Source organism: Varroa jacobsoni, unplaced genomic scaffold (genome assembly GCF_002532875.2).
Source record: "Varroa jacobsoni isolate VJ856 unplaced genomic scaffold, vjacob_1.0 scaffold_831, whole genome shotgun sequence".
NCBI lineage: Eukaryota > Metazoa > Arthropoda > Arachnida > Mesostigmata > Varroidae > Varroa > Varroa jacobsoni.
In genome coordinates this window covers 35,594-54,271 of record NW_019213733.1, presented here as the reverse complement: position 1 = coordinate 54,271, position 18,678 = coordinate 35,594, and the positions used below count along the sequence as shown (strand labels likewise).

The window sequence follows — 18,678 nt, the reverse complement described above, 5'->3', positions numbered from 1 at the left end:
ATTAATGACCGCAACCGAGTATTAATAGCTTCTCTAGTACACAACAGTTGTATGAGAATCATAATCTCCCTATAACCAAATCGTAAAGTCCCTGGAGGAGATGAACAGGAAGCCTGAAAATGTTGTTCATGTGGAAAATATGGCTCTGCCGAACTTTGAGCCCATGGGCTGAGCCAAAAAATAAACTATATTTAATGCTTGATGCACGCATAACACGAATAGTACAACCATTGAACGGGAAAACATATAAGACCTTGAAAGTGTCCATGTTTGACTGTGTTTACGTGACCGTATACGTGTGTGCGCGCGGTTGTACATGGAGTAATTACCTCCTCCACGTATCGCGGTAGCCCGTTTTATCAGCGGCGTAACACGCATTTGGATGTACAGTCATCGAAGAAAATACCGAATCTTGACTGCTACACGCTGCTTGATGCCCCTTGCTTCTGTCCGAAGGAAATGAAGAGGCAAAAAGGTGGTCGGTTGCGCGTTCGAAACCTCGTATTGTGGCTTTCGTGGAACTGGTGTGGGTGGACAAAACTGCATAGACCATATATAGTGTCATTAAATGGGCGAACGTATCAACCGTGATGACTCAGACGTTAGAGCTATCCTCGACCCCGCCGATAGCGTAGACATAGCATTCGGCACTAGATGCAACTTATGTCTATCATCGTCGATAAACTTGTAAATCTGGATACGTCTCTAATTGTACGTCGATCGAAGTTACTGGTAAACTAAAATTCAGATTAGTGAAAGTACTGCGGCGCCAATCGCCTAGAACACTTGCAATGCGTACTTTGTTTCGCATCGCGATCGGGCACACAGCAGATTGGTTAGATCTGAGCGGTACTGCAGTTGGACGTTCGCGCGGGAACTTATAACAATTGATTAATAATAAAATTGTGTCCAACTACTTGTTGTAAGAACTTTATGCTACGGAAATAGATATATATACTACTATCCGGCGTAAGGACTTTTCTAAGAAATTTAACGAGTTTTCGTGTAGAAAGGCACAGAATGGTCGTAACAAGTCCAAGAAGTCTTTGTCGAGCTCTGCGGTGATTTTTCGTCATATTTAGATGAAAATTAACTACGTTTTTTATTATCGTTTGATTTAGCACTGTCGGTAGTTTTGCTTATATCGTTAATCATATGATACATTATACAGTACAAGAAAATGATTAGAACTAAAGTACCGAGTTGAATAAGCACACACAGTAACTTCTCGTTCAATTTACATGAAACAGTTACCATTGTGGATGGCAACTAGTTTCTTATCACAAACGTCTCGCTGAACAATTTTCCTAGACGTGGCAACGGCCAAGCAAACAAGAATGGCTCATGATTCATGGATCGGCGCGCAGCGTCCGTGTTCTATCTGCGAAAGCGTTTATTCGGACACTATTTTGTCATTGCCGTTTGGTGGACGAGGCCGCCGCTTGCGTTGCTTCGTACTCGCGTTCGCCAAATGAATCAACGTGTTACGCTCACTCATCACCGCTCATCATCCGCTAAATACGTCGAATAGACACAATAGCACAGAAACGTACGTAAACGCACGCACATACATACAGGTATACTAGTTAATTTCGCTTAATGCGAGATAGGCAAAATTCAAAGTGAGTTCTGAAGCGCCGGCTGAAGATCCGCCACTGTACAATCCAACGCGTCGACAATATGGCGGGCCACTAATAGCCGTCGCTAAGGTAATAACACAGACATACTAGTGCTCGAAGACAAATAATTAAAACCACCTAGTAATGTTGATCATTTTCAACTTTGGACTGTTCGAGGTATTGTTGTTGTTTTCATTTTCTTGGATCTGTCCGGGGGCCCGTGCGCCGTCGACGTCCTCAACAGTTGTTGGAATCCTTGTAGCATAATATAACCCGGAGCTGTCTTGTTTACAGTTATCTGGGTCCTGTCATACTGTTGAATATTTTAGTCATGTGAAAAAAGTTATACCATTCGTAGTTGTTTTAAACTGCCCCCTATCATCAACGTTCTGCTGATCAACTGATAATCATCGCAATTGATTACGATATTTACAGTAAATGCTAGCAAAGGAAACTTGAACTAATTGCCAGCTATGGCTAGTGCATGATCCATCGACCTGAGTAACAAATTCAAATCCGAGATAAACATGGTTCGGTTTTATAAATTTGCTGAAATAAGATTTAAATTTTTTAACAATAAAAAAAATATTACTAAAATTAAGCAATTAAATTTACTGCACCAAAGATTCTATCGAATGGCAGCGTAACAATAGGAATAAACCCTGCATTTTGTACTGTACATATGTAAGATCGATTTCAACGCTATGTGCATTTGCTGATACGCAGTGTTTTTCAACGTTTATAAACTCCTACGTTCAGTTACTAAGCCGTAGACGTTTTCCCTTTGACTTTTCCGTCCATTGTCGTTGAATGATTGGGCCTCGATTCGATACTAACAGCGATAACAAATAGATAGCTAGACTTCTCCGCGTAGATATTCAGCTTTTGTTTCTACATATATGCATCATCCACGGTGCAAAAAGTACCGGACGGTATAAGATTCAACCAGTCTGTATGATTATGGTCGAATGTATAAAAAATGCATCTTTCAATTTTAATTGCCCACAACAGACCAGTGCTATTGAGAAACACATAAACATTGATCTAGAAGCGATTTTTCTTGGGAACGCTCTCCCGTTCTACAACGAATTAACCTCTAGCGTCGACAGAGAGTATATCACCGTCTATTTTAAGCAATAAGCCAGCATACTCTGGACCTGTCATTAGGTCGTCATCTGCCACAGATTGTTTTCTACAGCAGACAGTAGACGCAGACAAGTGCCCCTATTAAATTATTAATTATATCACCCCACTGTTACTCCTATCAGTTTTTATGGACCGAGGAAGTCGATTATGTTCAGGTTATGAAATCTTTTCACAACATTGCGTTTAACAAACGCTTCATAATTAGATCCCCAAGGCTGTTTAGTAGTCCCTTTCCACTGACGTCGTCTTCGAATTGATATTGGGCTACCGCAGCAGCAACATCAGATCCTGAACAATTACGCGCTCATAGGAGTCCCTCAATTGTACAATTTATCGAATGTACGGGCACGCGAGTGATAAAGAACGACAATCTATCTATTTTATTGTAGTAAGCAAGTACCCACTAAAGTAAACATTAACGGGTGGGGGGCGAAGGGGCTGATGGGAAGATAAGGCAAGAATTCACTGCTCCTTTAGTTTATCTTTTTGTGCTTGTTTGCTGTTTCCCTCCATCTTTAACCATCTCAACGAGGTACGTGATAATTCTCATCAGCCGACGGACACCGCGGTTGAAATGACGCACTGAAGCACCAGTCAGCGGGCCTCGCTGCCAGTTAATTTAGCTGTTGGTGTTAAAAAGCGCATGCTAGAATAATGGCGGCGCTTTTTCTCCCCAGACCTATAATACGTGCTACAGCGGTATGAAGCCTGTGCGTCATCTAAGACAATTAGGAAAATTGGCTCGTATCAAGTATTTTCCTGTTCATTGTAGTCACTGAACGAAGTCATAAGAACAATACTACTTACTGTCGGGTTATCGCGGAACGGAGGGAAAGGCATACAGGCCCAACGAAAACTAATTCAAATGATATGCTGACGTATGAACGCATCATGCGGCCCCTGAATACGTGCGTGAGCTTTTTCACATTCATAACATGGATGCGTAAGGACAAATATTTCTAGTGCAGGAGGTCAATTGTCCTGATTGCCGGGCGTTATAATTAAATGGAGAGCGCCATAATTGAGTCTTCGTTGACTAACGAATTCTGTTGCATTGCCGCCATACGCCAGCCGATTAGTGTTAGTAACAATGCGTACAACGTAATAGTAAAAAAAAAAAAAAAACTAATCTGTCCTTCTTATTAATTGAGCGCTTCGTATTTTGCCCCGTGTACGTTGCATGAACACGTATTCTGTTCTTGGAGATAGATAGCGGCAAGCAATCTGCCTCCAGAGCAAACTTTTTCACGGCACAAAATCTCGTCAGAAACTACTAGTCTGTCTAATGTATGTGCAATGCGAGGACATATTGTGTTTTGTGTTATCCTAACAGAAACAAATAGATTGTACCTTAGGTATTCACAGACCTGCCTATATCGTTTCCCTCCATTTCAACCACAGTTTGAGAGGCGTAATTTCGAAAAGATGTTTATTTCACAAACTACCTATAGTCACGTTCTCCTTTAAACATCGTATACGTATTCAAGGCCATCTATGACGTTCGTGATTTGAACGGCGATTGTCCATCACGTGTATGTCTTTCAGATCAATACAATGCCATTCATAAAAATCAAAACTATACGTCACTACTCTTAGACAAGTGCCAAATCGCAAAATTCGCCCTCGGAACAACATAAATTCTTGGTCCATCACCGTATAGCACAATGGCCGTTAGTGATAATGAAGCATCACACACTACGCTAGTAATTTATTAACAAACAATAATTCTTTATGAGTTAAACAAATTCACGGCCTAGAATATGTTCGAAACGTTCTTTCTTGTCCGTGTTTTCGGACAAGGCTTTTTGCTTCTTACTTTCTCTCAGCCGAATCCTATTAAACCGGTAGATTGGCACCACCATCACGATATTTTCATTCCGTTCGTTTATTGAACACGCGTTAACAAACATAAACACAAACACACAGCCAGTAACGCTGTCGTAAGCGATCGATTAGTTCATTAGTCGCGCAACTGGCCGATAGCCGCTTCTATGCCCTTTCGCGTTCAATAAATCATCTGTGACTCCACAGCAAAAAAAGTTCAAGTTAACCTTGGCTTTCCTTTGCCGTGTTTGTTGTAAACCTTTAGCGGCAAGCAATATCCGGTATCCGTGTTTATTGCCGAGCATCTAGCCAGCCCCCAACTCGCGTCCCTATGCACGTCCAGAATGTAAACAACTGTACGCCGTCACTCACGGCGTTTTCGCGAAGTTGCTCGCTAGTCAGACTGTAACGTGAAAAGGCTAAACAAATTCTGTAGAAGGTTGCTTTCAAAAAAAAGAAGAAAAATTATTTTTGTCCTATAGAAATTGATCTGTCCGATTCGAGCTAACTCGAATCGATTCGTTATGCTTGCCCCGTTGGTCTTCTTTTATTTCTAGGGCAAAGCACGTGCACGTCCACGTCGGCTTGCCGCTAGCTCATCTCGTTTCAGGGAGACTTAACAACGGGTTAGGCATCCGTCTGCGGGGCTAAGAAAGGAGGAGGGGATGAAGAGGAGAAATAGTGAAGAAAGAAGGGGAGATCTGAATGGATAAAACAAAAGTTCTCGAGATGGACCTGTGTCTCTCGAGTGTGCATGTAGATAATGACTAGACAATAATTTGTGGGTTGTTTCTGCAACGATCATCAAAATTGCAACGATAGGTTGTTGTAGATAAGCTTGTAGTCAGAGCAGTGTTTGAAGCACCGTATGGTATGTAGTAGATCTATCTGTTCTAGACCGGAAAGGAATGAAGAATATTAAACGGAGGGAAGAAGAGTATGCCTCTAAATTTTAGCGGTTCAATATTGGTAGAATTGGCACTTCGTGACCTGCTTCGTGAATGTAAGGCTAAAGAAAAAACGGCTTGGACAAAACGGCCTTGACGGTAACTAATAAAACAAGGGTAACGCGTAGCTCTATAGCACTTCGATCAAACGCCTTAGAGAGATCGATGCAGAAAAGTTATAACGATTATAAATTTGCTTTAAAAAAGGTCTCCATCTTGCCCTATATTAGCTGCTTTATTTTCAAAGAATATACATTTTTCTATTAATAATAACGATTCCAGCACGAGTAGTAGCTTAAGCTAATTCGCCACAGTAGTAGAGGTATATATGCCCACACATCGTAACTAATGAAATAAGACCAAACGAAAAAATAAGCCCCATAATAGGGGCTAGAGACTAATGCGAAGCAATGTTTCAGCTAGGATATCTTCTTTGATCTGCGCTATCGTTTTCTATTTTTAAAATATAGATGGCTCGTTTTGTCGTCAAAAGTGGGTGATAGTAATGATATGCACAGATGCTCAATGATGCCAAGTAAAGCATTTACCGCTTGCACCGCGTCCCTGCCTGTACCAACTGCCATTACTCCAACGAAGACGAATAAAAATAAAGCAAAAAACAACCAACGGTGAGCTACGGAAAGAAGCTATGTGGCGTCTTTGAAACGTGCCATCAACGTCTGTCTTTTCCTGCCGTCGTCTAGTCTGCGGTGTCCCGCTACAGAAACCCACATTGACACACACGCAGACGCTCACATTCATACGTGCGCAGACTCCTATGCACTCTTGCCATTGTCACTGTCGTTGCTGCTGTTGTGCGTGGCCTGGCCTTCTGTTTTCTGTTTGTGAATGGGGGGTCGTTACGATTGCTACCATCGCATTAGTTCATAGCAGATGTGTAACACTCAAATAAGAACATGCTCCCATTCTTACAGAGCACAACGGACGCACACATAAACACGATCAGCAATTTATCTGTACAATATCTTGCTACATATAATTATGAGGTATTCCTATACGCTTGCTCGTCGCGAAATAGGAGAGCATGGCCATAGTACCACAGATGCGTCGCGCACGCGCATGTTGCAGTCATCGCATTGTATCATTTCTAGATTAATGCATTGAAGATGCCGAAACAAAAAGAAGTCAACATGCAGGAAAATATATCGCTAGCGTCAGCGATTAACACATAAATCAGTAATGACCATAATATTGCTCACAAACATTTTTGACTCGCGTTACTGTGTTTACGGGCATGGAGGGCTAGCTACCTTGTTTCTATAAAGTAAAAGCTATCAGGTACTCATTAATAGACTTGTTATCGCTGACGTTACTCATAAGGGCTGGCTTAAGTGAGTGAGCAGTGCAAAGTCACGTAGAGACCCAGGGTCACGAAACATATTAGCCTATACTGCGTTCGTTGTAGACGCACAGAGTGAACTCTCTTGCTAATGCTTGTAATATACAGTACAATTATGAAAACAGTGTCTTAACGGTTATGACAACCGCCCAGAACAGACGGTTGCTAGCAGGCAGACTGAGTAGCTTCAGGTGTGGCGTTTGTTTGTTACCTATTATGTAATCATTAATAATTCTGGGCGCCGTAATAAACCTTTAGTTCTCGACCTTAAACACAAACAAAGTGAACTAACTTCTTACTTCCCTTAAGCATAGATTACTTGTTTAATTCAGTGCAAATACCTAGATGAATTTGACTAATTAACGCCAATAATGACCGAAAATAGATTATCTACCCACTTTTAAGTCTGTCGGCTGGCTAATCATTTGTCATCATATGTCACAGTCAACAACAACGCTCAAATTTGCCCGCCCAAATTTCAAACGCCTGTTTGCTTGGGCGCCAATTAGAAGCTGCGTGTGTACCTTTGGTAAGCGTTGTTTTTTCTGCCCCGACCAATCTTCCAATGACACGAGCGTGAGGCATGTGTGGCAGCTAAAGTGTCTCAAAAGTGGCAACTAGTCCGCAGCGTAAACGTAATTAAATGAGATGGTGTGTGAACAATCCACAACAAACAAACAAACGCTTTCGTGCGGGCATCGTCGTGAACTAACAATACAACTACTACAACTTCGAAGGAAGACGGTAGCGGAAACTGCCTCTATTATAAGGCTTAAGCTTCTGTCGTATGAATGAATGTTGCAGTAGCTCACTACAGGCAAACGACATTTGAACGAGTTATCAAGTTAGATATCGTGTCAACCGCAGTAAATGGTGCTGCGTCCATGTACCTCTGTATAGTACTTTTCGTTTATCTTTCTCGTTTTTTTTTTTAATTCTGGGGGATGTGGTTGGCCACTGCCACCAAATGCGCTACGACGCCTCTATCACCGTCGGTATCGTGTCGACGCGAGTACAGCCAAGAAGAAATTCCTTGCAGAGCTTCTATAATTCGTCTATTCACGGGGCTAGGCAAGGCGTAGGGCCTAGACGGTGCGCAAGCAAACGGGGGTGAGTGGGGTATAGGTTAGAATATGTGATGTGAAAGAAACGAACATGTGCAAGTTAGATGCATGAGCTAATTTACGTGATTGATTGATATGATCGATCATCAGCGAAGGCAGTTCTGATAGCTTGTCAACGAGGGGGCAGCGGCTGATTGTCCTGCTATAATATTGACATCACTAGCGCCATGGTACAGGCATAACAGGAGTAACGACCTCCACAGCGTAGGGGCACAAGAAACGCACCCCTATTGGGACTATGAAACTGTGATGAACTCTTCACTTTTCTTTTCGTATAAACTGTCCTCGTCGGTTTTAAAGCTATTATAACTTTGTCATTAGCCCTTTCTTGATTTTGTTTTTCCTATCTGCTCGTTCTAGTGGGTAGTTATGTCGTATGTGTCTCAATTATTATGTATATACATTATCAAGAAACGCATCATCTACTTAAAATTATTCCCTACCGCCTCGCAAGCGGCGTCTGCAACGGTTTACTAATAGGAATAAATGGCCATGTCGGTTACAATAGCCATTCATAAAAATGACAAAAGTCGAACACTCAGTACTGCCAATGGAGTCGACGGAAGGAAACGATAATGGCCATCGCGCTTTACTACTTTTACACAACTGTCTGCTGAATGAAGGCGTCCAACCGCTTAAACATTTTCTGTCACGTTTTAATGTTAATGACATCTGTGTGTATCTAACCCATATGCGTTCGTTTTTTGTTGTAAAAAAAAAAAATGAATAATTTCAGGCGAGCGGCGCACAGCGGCCGAGCGATTAGAAGAAAGTAAGGCAAATTACATGAAGAGCGAAAGGGTGCTGGATACTCGCCAAGCGTTGAAACAACCCCAGCAATCTGCCCCCGGTTCTCATCGACCCCATACCGCAAGTATCATTCATGCCATTCTACTTCTGAATAGAAAATGAATGAAAAAAAAAACTTGAGCAGTTATTAACGAACGTATTGTGGGTTGAATGGACGTATAGAATACTTCCATACATCTAGGAATCGTGACAACTAGGGTGATTAGTGCGAGATCTTTGGCGACGAGCGATACACGAACAGATATAGTCAACGTCGAATGAAAATCGCGGATAACATTCTTCAATGTCATAAACAGTGTCTGAAAAGATACACAGCACTTGTCGCCGTGGTTGAAGAGGTGCTGTATGGATGTATCTGTTAAAGGGTGTCCTCGAGGTGTACAGGTTCAAGCTGAGATTAAATGATCTATGTGAAGTCGCGTAGGGGAAATGTACATCAGATATTTTCATTATGAAAACCATTGCAATACGCTAGCCGATATCCACTGAACGCTCTCTAATGTGTAACATCCGTGATCTGCTACGCACCAACCTGAATTTATCTCGAAGAGGTAGTTAGGTAGAAACTTAAAAACGAAACGTTACATTTAAGATAAAGTAGGGACCTTGCTTATTGAAGCAATTGCATCGCAGTGATCTTCTATCAAACTCCCACGGATACAGATCAGACTACAGTTACATTGTCCCATCATGTACTTCAGCAAAACGAATACTAACAGACGGGAACGGTTATTTCTAGGACAGCGGTGCAAAACACTTTCAGTACTAAACCATTAATAATATAAGAACTCTGTGGATCAAATAAACTTTGTGTATGACTATTATAAACCTCCTATAGCTCTGAATATATGTATTTGAGAGTATAAATACAGAGAACCTTAATTTCATGTTGTAGGCTAATCATCTAGTGTTCTGCTGCCCTATTACGAATCTACCAGCAGAAGCAATATGGCAAAACGCTTTTCGTTTAACGCAGTATGCGACTTATGACGACTGCAGTAAATCAATTACACTTATCAACTGTAACGGTATTGGCGTAAAATGTTTGCCTATTGGTGACAGAGGCTTTGAATGTGGTTCAAGTTCGTATTTCGGTGCAGGTGTACCCTAACGATAAAGCAAAACTTCAAGTGACAGAAAAATAGAAAAATACAGTAATTCTAGTCCTTTAATTACTTATCCACAACCTACTACCTCGGTATATCCTGGAAACAATGTTTCACAGATGTGTCAAGATCCCTTGTAGAAAAAATGGCAGCTGAGAGTCGATTACAGAAAGTGTTTCTTTGGATGAACGATTTCCAGCAGCTTCATCTTTGTCAGACTTTTAAGATCTGCAGTTAAAATGAACAATCAGTAACTGAAGTAAATCGTCACGGTACAGACCTTTACTAAATTAGCGAATACATAGTCATCTGGCCAGCCACTCTTTGTAATCGCCTGCCTAACATGTATTGAAATGAAAATGTTTACTTAGGGCCTTCCACACATATTGAATCTGCAATAGCAACTGAATACATATCACCCTTATCGTTATAGACTTACCAAAGGTAGGTATTTTAATGGGGCCAAGAGTGGCGGCCCCAAGACAATCAAGAGAGAGAAATCTATGGCTAGAAGTAGTGTGCATTTGTAGACTACTTAGCGGTAGTGAACCTTGTAGAGTTGAACAGGATCAACTTTGCAACGAAGTATTGCATTTCTATAAGTAAGATATAGACATAAAGATTAGCTGCTGGCGTCGCTCTCTTCAGTTGTTGCCTTATCGTATGTAACTATGATGGCCTTTACAGGTGATGCCCCAGCAGTCGGGAACCAGCGTCTACACGAAGCTACCTCTAAAACAAATTCATAGCGCTCCCCTCGACGTCCCACGGGATGCTCGAGGGGAGCCGCATAGATCGCCACCCGACCTCCGTATGGCGCGGAGAACCCTGCAAGAGCTGCAGGGGTTCCGCGCCTTACAGCAAGTAGTCGAGGCTAAGGCTCATCTTCATAGCCAGTACCCTCAGCTGTATGCTCCCTACGTGGCTAGAATGATTCCCAGTCAGGGTCAAACGGGGCAACAAAACGGGGCCCATCGACATTCATCGCCTGTGATCCCCGTTTCGCGAAGGCATGTACTCTACTCTCTCTGCTATAACGTACAATAGTATGTAGGCACGATCGGCAAAACCTGACGATTGGCGCTATTTACCATTCGTATGGCATTTGTATACGCATCTTATACAGTACACATTAAGTCTTACTGTTTTTGCAAATTTTATGCCTGCATTACCTAGACTCTTTATCTTTTAAAATGAAAATATTCTATTCGCCCGCAAAAGAAAAAAGACTACGAGTGTAGTCTGAAAGTGCCTTGAAGGCGCGGAATGACCGTGACACCACCATCAGTTAATCTTGAAATGTTGTTCTTTGGAGAAGTGCTGCCCCAGCCTTACCAAGATCAGAAAGACTTTAGACGGACTATAAGCTCCGTTGGCATCAGCAACACAGGCAATTTTGCAGATATATTTGCATAAGCCGAAAGGCAATGACATTCGTACCTTCTTCCCTCATCGCGCCTAACTCTACTTCGTGTTCCCACGTGTGGGGTTGTTTGTTTATAGGTACGCGTCGTCGAGTCAACCGCCCCTGAACAGACATCCTTTAGGTGGTATTCCAAATCATACTGGTCACCCCAAAAACCGCCCAAGCCCAACCTCTAGCCAGCGGCAATCTTCGCCGATGCTGACGAGAGGATCGCCACCCCACGGCCCACAGCCAACAAGCTACGGGACTGGTTTGCATGGGGGTCCCAATGGTCATAACCATTCCTATCTTTATCACAATTCGTCTTCACCTGATTGTCTTGCTTTACTTTTTGGCAACGCTACAGTCGCCGCGGCCGCCGGCCAGCATAACGCTAGCTCTGCACAAAGCTTGGTAAGGGACTTCTATTAAGCGTTATGTACGTTTATCTGGGTTTAGGGTAAACAAGTCATTATCCACCTAGCTTTTCATGCTAAAATAGCGTTGCTAATGGAATGCAAAATTCCAATTATTGATAGGGAAATATATTATCTAACTCGTGCTGAATACATGTGGCGTCTAAATAGAAGACTTTTGGTAGAGCGAAATTAAGTTAAAGAATATATATTTAACTTGAACTTGTCAGACTCCTGGCAATAGAGGAAAAACAAGTAACTAAAATATCAACAAACAAGTGAGCCCGGAAGGCTGCTTCGGCATTGCTGTTTAACGCCTCCTGGGGGATTTCGTGCTGTTATCTCACTGATTTGTCGTCTCGCCCCTCTCATTCTTTTCCACTAGGAGCATCAATATCCACGAACTTCTACTCCGCATCACCAACCACAAGCACATGTCCCATTCTCGGATTCAGGAACCACTTTTGTTTCTGCCAATTTATGCTGTGGTCCACAGACGTCAACTCCAGTTCATCGGCAGGCAGGTACTATCGTTACCGCAGCATATCCGAATGTGAATGCCGTAAACGCAGCATCTACTCATCGTCCGCTAGTCCCTCAGGCGCTACACAGGGTCCCCTCAGCTCGGGTAAGTTACTGTGGCCGGCCAACTATACTTTTCTGTTCGAGCAGGACTAGTAGTTCGTAAAGGTACAGACATACGTAGTTATCGACACATCTACATAGGCGCGCTGGGGTGAGGAAAGCCCTTATGAAACCTAGGTGGACGAAAAAAGTGTTCCGAATGTAACATTTTTGCTACTTCTACACCCGAGAACACATATTATTTCGGAAGCGATAGAGAAAGGTAGGCTTATATGGGTCAAACAATTTGCTAAACGCTGCTGGGAAAGAGCAACATTAATTTCTGGAAAAATAGTTAGAGACACTTAAGTCACGTTAGCCCATATTGCCGCACCGAAGTAGGGCTGTATGGGCCACTAATGATTCCATACGAAGAAGCCAATCAGAGTGACTGGACCTCTCTTATAATCTTAGTAGAACATTTTTTACATATTGCATCGTTTTTGTAAAGGTCATATGTTTACATAGAAATGAGCAATGTATTTGTTTGGACAATATAGTTGAAGATAATTGATTCCGAGACTAGCGTTGCTTTGCGGGGATGATAAGTGATTGCTCTTTACGATAAAGTGGCCATCGGCATTGGAACTGTTCGCAATAGAGCTTGCATATCTGGGGTTGCGTGACCGTCTTAATGGAATGATACTCCGCGACGGCCCGACGGCCACAACCGATTATCAGGCTGCGCCACTGAAAAAAAAAGTCATTTTCTGTGAGTACGTTTCCGTTCGGTAGAAAGATGCCCGTGCTCTGAAACCCCCTTACGATATCTGCCATCGTAAGTAATTCCTCGTACGCACTTTCTACCAGACCGGCCATGTTACAGATTGTGGTCTTTCTACCGTGAGACGCAACAGTCCTCTGTTGAATTATGCGAAGCCGAGCTTTGAATAGCTGGGATTGCAGTTTCGCGCAGTACGAAGAATGTGAACCCTGTCCTTTATGAGCTTCCTGATTATCCATTGCTAGCAAGTATGATTTCTCTAGGAAACAGCGAATGATCGTGATAAAATGCTTAAGACAACATTCGAACGCTTTTCTTGTGAACCATCTGGACGAGTTTGCAAGCCTCAGTTTCCAACGGATGCACCCTTTAATATATGTTCCTTGAAATACACATTAAGCAAGACAAGACACGACGGAGCTGTCTTTCCATTGGCGGAGACGAAGGTGAGTGTTGAAAATTTCCTGTCCTTTAGACAGAATCATGATTTGAGAGGGGGGTCTCGTCTAAATTAAAAGAAATGATGCTGAAAGGCAATACGATTTCGGTGTTTCGGTTAAACAACGGAGTGATCCATAGGGTCCCACTCCACTTGTATATATGTATAAGCATACGGGAAGCACACAACGGTGACTAACCGAGGCAGACCACGGAGCTAGATAGGTTGGTACAGCCGCCTGGTGCAATGGTAACACGGTTTTTTACGTACAACTTTAAATATTTATCAGGAATGTGGATACAGTCGATTTCTGGCTACTAAGTATGTGTAAAGCTACCGTGGGGCAATTGGTGCCTGGGGGGGAGGGGGACGGGGGGACTGTAATGGCCGGCCTGTGAAACGACGAGGTCGATGATGTCGTGGCAATATGAGAGAAGACCCGGATATGAAATTTCATCTTGAGAGGATGCAACACAGAAAGATGAGTAGCTAACATTTTTCACACCAACTTTGATTTAAGAGATCAGTCGGCACCACGATAAGACAAGAAAATGCCAAAAAAGCATCGCACAGCCATTGATGGACGATAAGCGAACGTTATGGACGATAACGTTGTGCCCCAGTGAACTGGCTGAACTACTGCGTAGCAGCCTTCAGCCACTGCGCCCGAACGGCAAAGCCAAGGCTTTAGTCAGAGGGGTGACACCATTTGGATTTATGTGACATTTATTTTGTAAATATACATTCATTTTGTACTTTGTACTCCTTTTGGGGTTTCCAGCGCGACCGTTTTCTTATCGATTGTTGCTGTTATAGGCAAGCCGGCCGAAGAGTCCCAGTCCGCTCCCGAGAGGCCAAGGAGCTTCTGACAGTGTCTCCGAGCAACATCCCATCCGGAGATCAGCCTCCTATACTGAACGCCAACTGAGAAAGTGCATCGGAAGGTAGTGCTTTTTTTAGTAGCTCAAGTATGCGTCTGACGCATACAAACCCATAGGAACACAAGGTTTGCATAATCCAAATTTATTTCCGTTATTAAATTGTGCTAAGTTACGAAATGCAGATGAGGCTATATAAAAGCGTTGATGTAGTAAACCTATTACACTGTTTAAATATTAGCATTCTACTATTTTCCAATATGTCGAACTGCTAACTACCTTTGGAAGGTATTTTATGTATAAGTCAGAAGTAGATACTATTTCCATAAGCCCTCATCTGTGCACGTGAGCCTGTTTGACGATCTGTTTAAGATGATCTCAAGGTAAGCAGTGTCGTTCAGGTGCTACCTGCAAAAGACGTTTACTCTAGGTTGTAATCTCTATTCATTGATTTCGCCCACATGGTTTTCATTATAACCTCGTGTTGTGACTCTAGTAAAAGACCCTAGACATGCTGAAGAAATAAATACAAGACATCTAGCATGAAGATCTAATTTTGAGTCTTACCCCGTTGATACCAGTCTTGCTAACTATTACTTGTTGTAATGATTGGACCGTGTCTATAGAACAACTGAAGAAATTCGTGACCTGGAACAGCAGTTACGAGAGTTGATTATTTCCTCGGCTTCGATTGTGGATCAGCCTGCCTCGGTTGAGGAGGGTTTGGCAGAGATCCTTGGAAACCGACAAGACCTTGCCGAAGATCAGGATCCGGAGCAGGATGTCACGATCACCAGTAATACTAACAATTCAACGAAGGATAATACTAGGAATTCGCCTCCATCAGTGAGTCGCTCGCGGAGCGACACCAACACCCCACCAAGCAGGCACTCTAGTGATCCCGAAAGGCATCTAATGTAAGATTATTTTTTAAATTATTGATTAAAAACTAATGTACAACAACTCGAACATCCATTTCGGAGCATCATTAAGTATGTCTTTTCCTATAGAACTTTGATTCTAGCTTCTTAGCACGTGTAGTATAGCTACGTGTATACTTACGTCAGAAACTTAGTATCGAAGTTGAATAAAATCGTTATATAAGTGTCATTTAAAGCTATTTTGGTCAACAGGCCTCTCGTCGTACAAAATTTGCGAAGTGGGATACATTGTTCCCAAAGAATGAACTGTAACATTTCTAATTAAATGAATCGATTGAAAACATTTAGTCAACAAAGGGTACCATTTCATTAATCCTAAATAAACAACAAATTAATCTACACTATACGCCAATTTGAGTCCGTCTTTGTTTAATTTGTTTTGTTGAAGCAGCTCCGCTTCGAATCTGAGAAACGTTACCCACATGGCTTACTTTTACGCCATTTATTTAAACCATTGTAATAAGCGGAATCAGTCAGATGGGATATTTTTCCAAAGCGTTCCTTCGAAACAACAATTTCAGATTGACGACATGAAATATTGACTCTATCTCTTCTAGCTGGATAACAATTTTGTTAAATAATCCTTTTTTGAAAAACGTTTTTACGTGCTCATGAGATGTCCCTCGTACTTCGACCATAGGGCCTTTTATATTTCTACTCAAGATGCTCAATTGGAACTTATCCTCCAAGGTATTCAATATAAACTTTTTTGTTAACGATGTATTCCTATATGTAAACATAGAAGACTCTTGTAGATAACAATCTAGGAAGACTCCCTATTCCTGCTGCATGTATTACCTAACTTTTCAAACAATATACCCGGACTAATTAAACTCAGGAAATAATCACATCACTGCTAAAATGTGTACCATAATAAATGTATAACAAGTGAATGTCTAAAAGGTATATTCTACTAGAAAGCAAAGGAGATCTCAGATTGAACATAAGATAGGTTTACAGTTTGTTCTCGTTCCTCTGGTCTATTACTTAATACGCATGCGGCGGTGCTCGACAATTCAGTGTTGCTTCTGGAATTTTTATTAGCAGTAACAGTATAAGAACGTACAGTACGTATGAGTAACCTGAACTAGCAGCGGCAATAGCCGACGGGCATCCGTTTATCGATTTACTCTGCGGTAATAGCGCGTGCACTCACTCCTCAAACCATCATTTGGAGGAGAAGAGAAAAATACGTATTTAGCGGCTTGCAAATTAAGAATCGTTTCGTGTCTTGCAACTACCTGTCTTTTTAATCGCGCCTTGACCAAACCTCAAGGGCCGTATGCCGCGCATCCAGCCCGTTCCATTGGCTGGTTCCGCTACGTTCCGATGACGAAATTTCGCAAACAAAAAGGATCAACGTTTAGAAAGGTTCAGCTATTCTTCCTTGCTCCCTGGTTTTGCCTGAACGTGGTGAAAAAAACGTAGTGCTTACGGGGGCCGGCCGGCCGGCCAGCCAGCCAGCCAGCGTGGACGATCCAAGCTCGATGCTATGAGATAGATTTACGAGTCGCTACAAGCACAGGTCGACCCAAAGAACGTCAGCACAGCTGCAGCGGCAGACCTCTACATCGTCTTAAAGCACGAAAGAACAAGGTGATCTTTACATTTTTTAGTATCGTCTGCGGCAGAGAACAACATAGAAGCATTGAAGAAGAAAGAAAAATCGAAAGGGCGAAAGAGTTCGGGAGGGGAACTGGGGTATATGCAACGTAGCGAAAGTGGACTTCGCAACGAACTTAGAACGTAGGGCTATAATGTCACCAATAAACGCGAAAAGAATTGCATATGTCCGTTCGCTTATGGAAAACCTCTTCTATGTATTTTTTTTTTCTTTATCTTCCTTTTCTTCAACTTGCGCCTATGATCTTTTTACAGAAAGATGCTTTTCACTTTCTAAAGAAAGTTAAAAATAAACAAGAGTAGAAAGTTTTACTTCCTACTTTCCTTTAATGGCTTGCCGGTGATTGGATGTATGGGAGCGTAACGCAGGGATCCGAAAAAGACAGATTATAGCTGTCTCTTTAAACAGCTAAGGGTGGAAGACGTGAAAAACAGTTACTGAAATTTGTTTCTACTGTGGAGAATGCAGCCCTAAGATTTTACTCAACGGACCTGAACAACACACGGTTAGCCTTAAGCTTATGGGGTTCGAGAGATGTATTGTGCTTAAATGAAAAATATTCGATAACTTGTCTGTAATAGAGAAACGTCAATAGTTCTATTCAATGTCAGACAACCAATAAATGCACCTATTTGAAATGAAAAAAAAAATCCCATAGAAGCACGTAACATAATATCTGAGCTTTCGAGCACAAAACGAAAATAGTTTGTCCGCTATTTACGTACGGTAAATGCATGACTTCATGAAGACTATTTAGTAGAAATTAAAAATGAAATAGAAATTAAAAAATGTCGCTATATATCAATCCTTGAGAGACAGCGCTAACAATACATGCCTTGATCAATGGACAATAAGGGTGAAAATGTTGACAGACGGATACTAAGCGAGCAGCCATGTACTGTGGAGGACCATGCCGTCGTTGTTAATACTGGAGTTGTATTGTGCGTCGGCATACGGCTGTTCGGCTGTGAACGGCGCTTACCTGGTGACAGGTGTCGTTTGGAACTGACAGGCTTTTTGCAGCTCATGAGTACTGCTAAAAAAAGCCTTTCTGAAAGGACAGTGTGGTCTTATTAGCGTCGTCGTGCTTGGAAAGAAGTTTCCAAGCTGTTAGCGACGCCTTGCGAGAGAATTCAAATAAGCATCTATCGCCAATCCTCTCTTTCGAGCTTTCCCGATAAAATCGGGTATGCGCAAAAAAATCGGGCCCTTATGTTAGCTTAAAAAAGTGAGAGGCGATGTTGACTAGAATATGACTAATACTAAGAATATTGACTAGCTAGTAGTATACTGAGTACTTTGGGAAGAATTATAGTATGATTAATAAAGTACACAATATAGATTAATTATATTGCCTTACTTTAATCTTGTATCAAGTGGAAGTTCATGAGATAGTTACATACGCTAGCATCAATACGTGCACAATGAAATCATAGCGAAGATCAAATATTCAATCTAATTTTATTTATCAATTTCTACTGGTGGCAATCAGAAGATTCATACAAAGTTTATCACTACAGCAATACGAGTTATATATAAACAGTTTGTCATATATGTATGTATGTGAATTTTATTGGGTTTATGGAACTAGTTTGAGAGATCACCCTAGAGATGATAAAGTATCAATAACTATTTCCTTCGTATTCGAAACACCTACTCGTATCGTCATGTTCGGGGAAATCTAGTTTCCT

The 18,678-nt window shown here is 41.9% G+C and overlaps 1 protein-coding gene across 3 annotated transcripts in view; it reads left to right on the top strand.

Moving 5' to 3' along the window:
* The window catches only part of LOC111264196 (uncharacterized), a 149,833-nt gene that overhangs the window by 97,523 nt on the left and 33,632 nt on the right, over window positions 1-18,678 (top strand). For 2 of the 3 annotated variants that reach the window (XM_022839877.2, XM_022839878.2), the window contains exons 2-7: window positions 8,757-8,890; window positions 10,624-10,946; window positions 11,440-11,755; window positions 12,143-12,385; window positions 14,361-14,488; window positions 15,049-15,339. In XM_022839877.2, the coding sequence (XP_022695612.1) occupies window positions 8,757-8,890; window positions 10,624-10,946; window positions 11,440-11,755; window positions 12,143-12,385; window positions 14,361-14,488; window positions 15,049-15,339 (1,435 nt within the window). Of the gene's footprint in view, window positions 1-7,328; window positions 7,641-7,914; window positions 8,007-8,756; window positions 8,891-10,623; window positions 10,947-11,439; window positions 11,756-12,142; window positions 12,386-14,360; window positions 14,489-15,048; window positions 15,340-18,678 lie in introns of those variants that run through there. The other variant, XM_022839879.2, reaches the window with a different exon arrangement.